At 38.4% G+C, this 10,115-nt stretch overlaps 1 protein-coding gene across 1 annotated transcript in view; it reads left to right on the forward strand.

Moving 5' to 3' along the window:
- The window catches only part of LOC108926270 (TOX high mobility group box family member 3-like), a 35,614-nt gene extending 26,054 nt beyond the window's left edge, over positions 1 to 9,560 (forward strand). Inside the window, exons 3-7 of the mRNA XM_018738857.2 lie at positions 346 to 600; positions 6,103 to 6,366; positions 6,875 to 7,102; positions 7,230 to 7,310; positions 7,478 to 9,560. Coding sequence (XP_018594373.1) covers positions 346 to 600; positions 6,103 to 6,366; positions 6,875 to 7,102; positions 7,230 to 7,310; positions 7,478 to 8,167 — 1,518 coding nt within the window. The 3' untranslated portion in view covers positions 8,168 to 9,560. The remainder of the gene's footprint in view (positions 1 to 345; positions 601 to 6,102; positions 6,367 to 6,874; positions 7,103 to 7,229; positions 7,311 to 7,477) is intronic.
- Positions 9,561 to 10,115: the final 555 nt, after the last annotated feature.

The following is a 10,115-nucleotide window of genomic DNA, read 5'->3' on the forward strand; positions in this document are numbered from 1 at the left end:
GGCAGAGGGATTAAGCTGTCTGACGGGCAGATGTAAGGGTTGAACCAAGGCGAACAAAGGGAAACACTTCTGGCCAAGAGTAATAAGCTCTGAAAATATCATTTAGACCAATCTCACTGTGACATGTCTTTTTTTCTTCACTTTTTAACTAAACATCTACCAGATCTTCAGGTTGTAGTCCTTTTTTATAGATTGCTGGCTAATATTTCGAGGGCATTTAAATTTTTATTCTTGTTTCTGAACAACTGCAGCAAATGACACCAGTTAAAGTATACAGTTTGGCATAATCAACAGTGTATTGTCATTGGTGGCATTCTGAGAAATTTATTCTTATCCTTCCTGCAGCAAACCTTCCACACGCCCAGCCTGGGAGACGAGGAGTTTGAAATCCCACCCATTACTCCCCCTCCTGAGACTGATCCAGTCTTCGGAACGTCTGAGGCGAGCATGCCCTTCCCAGGACTTGCAGACCCCCCGCAGACACAGAGAGGCCAATTTGCCCCACAGTTCCCCCCTCAAAGCTTAGAGCTGCCCTACATCACCATTTCGCGCAGCCTTTTGGAGCAGGAGGGGTCAGTCCACAACAATGGCCTGCCAGTGGTGAGTACAGGGACACAATTACAAAGACCGGTATCTGGGTGGCACAGCTGCTGTCCTTAGAAATGCACTATCACTCTCTTTCTTACATTAGAGTGATATTGTGATATTCCAAAGGACATAGCCATATCCAAACACAATTTGTGCTCAGATAAATATGCACATCATATTCTACCACCACAGCTTTTCATGTATACTTATGTATACAGTATACTGTATCTATATTTGTGTATTATTGTATATACAGGGGAGAATAAAATAAAAGAAATTCCAAATTCTGTAATGACCTCAAGGACCTAATATGGAGTAGGGCAACACTTTTCCTTCAGAACAGCTTCAGTCCTTGGAATGTTGTCATACAAGTCCTGAACTGCATGTAGAGGTGTATTGCATCATTCTTCAAGAAGAAAATTTTCCAGTTCTTTGAGGGATAAGTCCTACTTTGTAGTCTGCACTCCCCAACTTTATATAAAGATTTAATGATGTGTTTGACTTCATCCTGGTGTTCATTGCACCATTCCTGAATTTTTTTAACAGTGTATAGCAGGTTGTTTTCAGCCTGCAATATGTGAACATCATGAGGGAGCAGTACCCGTAGGGTGCTCTTGGTCATATAAAATGGTCTCGTGTTCCTTGGACATTATATGACCTTTCAGAGCAATCATTGGACCGAATGACTCTCACAAGATGGCTGCCCATACCATTACGGATCCCCCACCATGTTTAACAGGTGGCAACAGACATTGTCTGTTGAAGGCATCCTTTGACTTTCTCCAAACATGAACCCATCTGGGTGTAAGAAATAGGGTAAAAGATGACTCATTCAGACCATATTACTTTTCCCCATTGCTCAAGGGTCCAAGTTTTGTACTTCTTTCACCAGGGTAAGTGTCTTTGTGCTTTGGCCTTGCATACAAGGAGTTTCCAAAAAGCAGTGCTGCCATAAATTCCAGCTTTGTGATGCTCATGGCATAAATGTTTTTCTTGAGACTGGGTCACACGGGGGTGATTCAGTTCTGTGGACATTTTTTGAGGCTCCACTTTTGTGCCATTTAACAACTATCCTGTGAAGTGGTCACCTACACCTGTTGGTGAGCTTTGATTTGCGATCACTGTTGCTTTTTGCCAGTGAAGCTTGTCCATGTTCTTGGATATTTGCTTTGTTGAGAAGCGATGCCCTTATAATGTACTGTGTATGGATTTTAAGTACGGTGTATATAGACATTACATGCTATGGCACATGCAATACATGTTTTTATTGTTTTTCTAGAAGCACTTTATAATGCTGACATCATTTTTACTCTATTGTTACTGAATGTTTCTATAGCTGCAGCTCAGCCATAGGGTGCACAGTTTAGCAGTCTATTGTCAGAGGCTGAGAAAGACCTTTGGAGCTTTTTTGTTACAAGACACAATACTTGCATTCTGTGTTTGCCGAGTCAGCAGCCAGCTTGTGTGGATATCACTACATGGTGCTGTATAAACACCAATTACCAGGAAGTTTGTGTACTGCCCAAGGCCATGCTGTCTATAGTGTCTGCAGATAATGGGGCCTGTTTTTAGTAGATTGGCACTCACTCTGGTTCATAAGTTACTGTAACAAACCAAGTAAATAGAAGCTCTTCACATCTATCATACTCCTGGAATTGCTGTAGGAGTTTCTGTTCCCATTAAGCATAACCTTTAGAGAAAGCCGTTATGTACAGTAGTGCAGCACATCAAAGTGAGAGGGAAAACTGCGCATCATCAGCAGTACCTAGAATAAGTGCAGGCATAGCATACAGATGAGGAATGTTAACCTGTTTCCAGGCATTTTCTATTTCACAAAACATAAATGAACACCTGTCCAACTTACCAATTTTAAAGACGTTAAGAACGGAATTAACATATTTTGAGGTAAGGGCGTTGTCTTGGTTTTGCATTGATCAGTTTTGCATGCTTTAAAATGCACAGCTCTATTTGTGGTTTGACACAGTTTTTTTCAGGACAGCCATGATTCACCATGTATCATCACTGTAGTAAGTAACAGTTTTTACTGTGAGTAGATGGACCTTAAAAATTAATGTTCATTTCCTTGCATATGGAGAATTGCACTAGGATTTCAATATGAAGAGCGATGTAACTTTGTTTTGTGTGGCTAGCAGGGCTAACAATTGCAGTATAAATATCTGTACAGTGGAAAAATAAAGCTTCAAGGCTTTTTGCCTAAAGAATTTTCATTTCATGGTCAGTTAATCTTCCAACATCTGGAGGATATGGGAACTTAAAACATTTACAGACCTAGCTGTTCTGACAACTTCATAGCAGATCATAGATTTTATTTTCAAGTGCTTTAAAATTCTACATGTGCCTTGTGGTTTTGCACTCTGTGTAGACTTCAACCCATAGATGAATTCCTACTTCATTTTCCTTTGGTAACGTGACTGAGACACTTCAACCTCCTTCAGTAATAAAAAAAACACCTTAAACACAAATGCATATTGCAGAGCTTTTGATAAATAAATGGGGTTGATTAGAGGCATTAATAGACTATCCTTATCCTTGCTTTTTGTGCTATGCTGCAATAAGAAAAATCAGCACTTATTGTATGTCTGATATGTTTTCATTGCTCATTCAGGTGTCTGACACTCCATCAAATCGTATAATTAGGGGATTTATTATTACACGCAGTGCTGCTAAGCTTAGCTGTTGCACACTTCTGCTATATTCAGATTGTAATTTGAATTGCCAAGTGTTTCACTAGTTCCTGTCCTCAGTGCTCCAAGTATGTCTTTTTAAATTGGCCACAGATGCTCTCTGCTTTTGAAATCTCCTGCAAGCCCACAATCTGTGGCCATTATTTATTTAATCTGCCGATCTAACAAGCTTCTGACTTTCATTTCAGTTTCCCAGCATGCGTCCTGCACTCCGTTATAGTCCCCCGATTTGTGATTTGCTTTCAGTCGTGCCAAATTCTATTGGGGGTAAACCTGTCACTTTTGCTTTGTCTTGATTTTTGCCCCCTTTTAGGCTTTGCTTGATGTCAAAACACACATTTCTGAGAAGCCTGCCCTATTCTGTGATGCTTTATGAAGTTTCAGTCCTCCTCTTCTGAGGGTACTGACAAGTATTATGATCATATTTATGAATTAATAAGGTTCAATCTCTTTGAAAAAGCATTTAATAAAAAGTCCTGATTTGTTTAAGTGGTGCTGGTTGCTGAGAGTAAGGCACATAGCAGTGTAGAAAAAATTGTACAACTACCGTGTGTGGTGTTTTGAGATTGCATCTGCAATTAATTCATATTGTCAACAGCAATATCTTGAGTAGGTAAGTATTTTTTCCCTGAACCACAGTCTTGATGGTAGTGCTTATGCATTCTGAACAGACTTCTTGAGTGATATTGCCTTGTGGATGCAATCATTATATAATATCCACCATTGTGACAGGTTCTTATTAGATTTTTAATGAAAATAAAATTGCATTTGAGAATCTTAATGTAGTGTGTGTTTTTCCATGTTTTTCATTTCATGTTAATAAAGAAGTAATTCCTTATTGGTTGTCAGATTAGAAAATCATGTTCTAGTGTGAAGTCACAGAATAGTACATTTCTCAGAAAATGTAAAATTTCGTAAGTTGTTTGCAGGCTTTTTAAACTGCCTTTTAAACTTAAGACCTTTATCTCTTTCAGGCTGAGAGGTATTGACATTGCTTCAGAAAATTGTTTTTTCTTCCCCCTTTCACATCCCCCCCTTTTTTTTAGACAGCTATCTTGACATTGGGTCAGTCAGAAAGATACTCATGAAGCATGTAGTTCTTGTAATGAATTCTCAGTCTGACCTTCTCCGTGATTGATTCTGTAATTTAGTTTTCGTAGGCAGTGCTTAAAATGAAATGAAATCACAATGAACATGTTTTAAATACCCACAGCACATATGGGGAAATAGGTAAAGGAATGAGAGTTTTGGATGGAGAGTAGCCACCTCAATGACTAAGGTGAGGTAATAGAAGTGGGCAGAGAGTGGAACAGAAGGAAAATAAAAAAAAACAATAATAACTAAAATGGTAAAAAGGAGACTTTAAAAATGCCAGAGAGGCCATAGGGGAAAACTATGAAAATGTTTTCTTTTTTGCCATTATATCTTATGAAAAATTGCTGAGAAAAATTGATTCTTCCCCATTTTTCCAACTTAAGTACTGAATTATGCAGGTACCAGTAAATGAGAAAATAAAGTAGTGTTTCTGCTTAAAAGCACAGTAAAGGAATTATGTGTTGGGGACTGATAAACTGTCTTTAATAGGACTGACCTTTCATGCTGCTGAAAGTTACTGGGGGATTCATCCTCATAATTACCATATAGATGATTTTATTCCCCTCCTGCAATGAAACATTTCCAAGAGCACTGTTACTGATTGAATGAAAATTGAACTTGTTAACATTTATTTTTACTCATTTATAACTTATACTGTGGTGCTGAGTTTTTTATTTATTCACCTCTCTATGCTGGAATGTTCTTGGAACAGACCTTGGGGCTCTTTCTGTATATTGCAACTGGGCTTTTTAATCTGTGGTGTTAGACTAGTTAGAAACAAAATTCTTTCTGTGTGTGACTTTTTGTCAGTGCCTGGCTAATTCACCAGCTGTTGTGATGGCTCTCTTAAATGACATTGTTAACTTGTTTATGGTTCACAAAAGAGAAACATACCAGAAAAATCATATTTATGTGTTGTAAAATTGTGCGTTGTATGTTTTATTAAATAAGGAGTGCAATGCTTCCCAGTATTGTGTTGATTTTTAAAAAGATTTGGATATGTTGCATTCAATACTTGGTGAGTACAGTGAGGGTGCAAAATCACCTTTTTGTCACAATTAGTTATTTTTCACTGAATCTATGCCCTCTTCATCAGTTTTTGTGAGAGGGTGGTCATGCCTATAATTTCAGTCCTGGTGCAATCAGTGCAAACATTTCACCTCACTTAGCATAAAAGGTTTTGAGAACTGACATGTTTTATGAGAAACCTTTACTGACAATGGGACAGATGCACATAGTGAAGATAACAGAAATATCCATTTACTCTTAAGAGCTCATCCTAGTCCTTTCATTTATGCATTTATTTACATAGAGCAGTTTTTAAATCTCTATTACAAAAGTATGTACATGTATAAGAGTTCAAGTGAAATTTCTGTCTTAAACACGTATGAGAACTGTTCTGTGTTGCTGTTGTGGATGTAGTTGAAACTATGGATTTCAAAATTGCACTGACTTAATTTCGGGTTAATATGTATATTTTCCTTTGGTGCAAACATCTTTGTAGATATTCTCCAAGTAATTCGAGTAGTTTTTCAGATCCAAGTAAAAGTAACAGAATTTTTTTTTCCAGTTGCTTTGTGAAAAAGCAAAAGAATTCTGTGAAATTTAAATAACATATGTAAAGTGCTATGGGTTTTCTGCACTCTGCACTGGGTGTGGTTCAGCGTATCGTATACCATGAAGCTAATTAATTTCTTTCCACCTCTTTATTCAGAGCATTGGTGAATCCCAGCTTCGTCAGTATAATCCAGATCCATCCGTGGTCATGAGATCCATCATCAACATGAGCAACCCTTCTGCTATGATATCACAAAACCAGCTGACCTCTATTGGCCAGTCTCAACTCAATGCACAAAGGAGTTTAAACATGAGTGGACAAAATATTCCCCACACCTCACCTTCACCTCCTGCTAGCAAGTCTGCCACCCCTTCTCCTTCAAGCTCCATCAATGAAGAAGAGCCAGATGATATCAACAGGGTAATTTTCTACGTTTGTCAGATCTGACGTATTATCTTCTTACGCTATATATTTTAATTTGTCCTTATTTTAAACTTAATTTATTCTGTAATAATGCTTTTTAAGTGCATGCAAATCAAATGTTTGTTTTCTTGTATTAGTTAATATTTTGACTTTGGACTGAGCAGGGATCAAATCCCATGGAATCACTTGTGTTATCCACTACACCACTGTCCTGTCTAGACCAGATACCAGTGCCATCATTCAGTCTTCTTTGCAGTTAGTTAGGCTCATCCCCTAATGTCAGTAATGATGGGCCCCGTTTGGAATATCCATATGACTTCAACTTGTTATAACAATTTTAACAATTCATTTTGTGAAGCTTTCTTCAGAAACATCTTGTCTTTGTAAAGTGTACATTTGAAATTGTACAAAGAAATAAGGCTCACTTCTGTGGAACCGTCAGAAGTGATTGGATTGGAGTACATAGATGGTGACTTCACTGACACAGGTCTTTTTTCTGTGTTAGACAATTGGAGAAAAGCGGCCTGCCCCTGATGCTGGCAAGAAGCCCAAGACGCCCAAGAAGAAGAAGAAGAAAGACCCCAATGAACCACAGAAGCCGGTCTCAGCCTATGCCTTGTTCTTCCGGGATACACAGGCTGCTATCAAGGGCCAAAATCCCAATGCCACCTTCGGGGAAGTGTCCAAAATCGTGGCCTCTATGTGGGACAGCCTGGGTGAGGAGCAGAAGCAGGTAATAAAAGTCTCCTTTGTCTCCAGTATCCTGCATGGAACATTTTTCTTTTTAGTAATAAATTAAAGAATTTTTTTCAATTATGGCTGTTTGTGTGTAATATATGTTTCCTTTAATGTTGTGGCAGGTGTATAAAAGCAAAACAGAAGCTGCCAAAAAGGAGTATTTAAAAGCTCTTGCTGCATATCGTGCCAGTTTGGTGTCAAAGGTGAAAGTCTTTATTTTTCATCTATTTATCACTTATGTGAAATTCACTATACACTTTAACTTCTGCATTATTGTAGATAAGAGCAGTTATTTTCTTCTCAGTAAAAACTGTAAACGTAATAAAGACGTGACTGAGGTTGTTTGTGTCCTCCTTTCCCCACACCACAGGCAGCTGCTGAGTCTGCAGAAGCTCAAACTATTCGCTCTGTCCAGCAGACACTGGCCTCCACCAACCTGTCCTCCTCGTTGATGCTCAGTAGCTCACTTTCCCAGCACCCCTCAATGTCTGTAGCTGCACAGGCCCTGCAGCAGGCCCTGCCCCGTGCTATTGCCCCCAAGCCACTGCCCCTGCGCCTTCCTGGAAGCCAAATTGCAGCCTCTGTTTCAACACCTCCCCAAATAGTCCCCTCCACTGTGTCTTCACAGCTACTGGGCCAGATGGGTGCTTGCGGGCCCATGACACCAGGGGCACAACCTAATGTGGCTGCAGCACAGATGAGCCCACCCATGCAGCCGCCACACCTGCAACACCAACAGCTCCACCACCAGCAGGTTCACCAGCAGATGCAGCAACAGCACTTCCAGCATCATCTGCAGCAGCAGTTGCAGCAGCACCATCTGCAGCAACAGCAACACATGCAGCTACAACACATGCACATGCAGCAGCTCCACCAGCAACAGCTGCAGCAGCTCCAGCAACAACAGCAGCAGCAACAGCAGCAACACCACTCTCAGTGTTCCCCACCTCAGCACTCCCCCAGTGTACCTCATTCTGTGGGGAGTCCCCAGACAACCCCTAAGCAACAGCCCCAGATACAGGCCAATGCTCAAGTCCTGTCCCAGGTCAGCATCTACTAAGCCAAATACCAATTCAAAGCAGAGGACTCTAATAAAAGCACCGTTCGAAGAAGATGCTTTTTAAAGTTGCACTTAAGAAGTGTGTAAGTACTGTTATGTTTTACAAAGAACTGTCATGGTGTTGACAGATATAAAGACACATGGGTTAAAAGGACTGGTTATTAACATGGATTCTGAAGATTCTGCAGAAGGGAAAAGGCATGCCATTGTTATCACAGAAACATTCAGTTATTTATAACAAAGATTAATTTATAGGATGGATTATTGCAGTTTGAGATTTCATGGACCAGTGAAAAGAATATATAACCTTTATGGACAAATCTGTCCTGTACTTTATCTTGGGGAAAACTTTTTAAAAAAAGAAAAACAGTGAGAAATGATTGGAGAGAATGACTCAAGAAACAGCTGAATAATAGCATTAATATCTCAGTGGAAAGTGCCCTCGTCTCTTTTTAAGACTGACATATCCTAAAATGTTTACCTTTCATTTCCTTGTGCGCTCCTTCAGGTTGTACTGCACAAGTCTTAATCATGAATACTGTCAGATGCATTTCTGAAGACAAATTCACCAGGTAACAAAGTCAGACTCCTTCTGAGATGCTCTTATTTTTCGGAGCTCTGAAACAGACATGTATCTGTGGTGTCCAGTAGACTAAGTATTTAAAAAACTGCTGTAAACTTGTTAAAGACTTTAAACTGTAATAGTAATCTACTGTACATGCTTGGAAAGGAGGGCAGATTGAACCTGCTTCTCTTCCCAAAAAATTCAAGTTTATTCACTAAAAACCCAAATGGCTCCAGAATTAGGATGCTTTGTCTTTACCTCAGTTTTAATACTGATCAATTGTTTTTAGTCTTTTTAATTTTGTGTAAAAAAAAAATATTTTATGGTAAATGTAAATTACATGTTCAAGGCAATTCATAATGTCTTTATTTTTAAAATAACCCCTTGATACCAGAAATTTATTGAATGAGGTTAAAAAGAATAAATGAATAAACTTCTCAACACCATTTGGTTAAATGGTGATAATCCATTGGAACAGCACCGAGTGTATTATAGGCCAGCTCTCAAGGAATCCACAAGAAAAGTACAGAGAATATGTGCATTTTTCATACCACATGTTGTAAAAGTCATATGTGACGCTTTAGGTAACATGACCTGTGGATTGATGTAGTGCACTTCTGCTGTTTTATACTTTTTTATCAGTTACAATAGCAGCAATTAAATTGTTTGTATTTTGCATACAAAAAATTAACTGCTTTCAAAAGTGTCTGTAGAATAAATTTATGAAGGGGGCAAATCTCAACCTGTTTTGAGCTCTTAATGGGTATAGAATATCAATGGCTATTCCGTTTAGCTTAGTTATCATGTAAAAAGAGACGTTACTAATATATCGACCATAATTTTTGTTCTGAGTATTACATTTCTTTGTGTCTCATGGTTTGTAATTAAAGGTAACAATCACAAACTCTTATTTTAAGGAATCAATTCATTTCATGATTCAGATGAAAAGATTACATTTATTTTGAACTTTTTATGTAGCACATTAGAATGGAGACAAATATTTTTTTGTTGGTTATCAGCATTGCTTTTGAATGATCATAACCAAAGTAATGTGATAAAGAGCAATACACAAACTGTTTTATTCCATAAATTGTTTCTGTAATGTAGTTTTAACATGCATAATTCTAATCTAATCTGATTGTCTTTTTTTAACTGCTATATGTGCATCAGTACATTTTAAGACATCCTCAGGGTGTTTTCATTCTCCCAGGGAAACTGTAACAAGGAAGGAAGAATAGCAAACACTAATTATCATAAATCCACAATAAAAATTACGTGGACCTGTATTTTTCTGTCAGAAATTTGCAGACTTCTCTTAAGAACAGTTCTTAATGAATGGAGGGAAAATTGACATTGATCGGTATTGAATACTTTTCTATTTAT

The sequence above is a fragment of the Scleropages formosus genome, chromosome 7 (genome assembly GCF_900964775.1).
Source record: "Scleropages formosus chromosome 7, fSclFor1.1, whole genome shotgun sequence".
In the NCBI taxonomy this organism is placed as follows: domain Eukaryota; kingdom Metazoa; phylum Chordata; class Actinopteri; order Osteoglossiformes; family Osteoglossidae; genus Scleropages; species Scleropages formosus.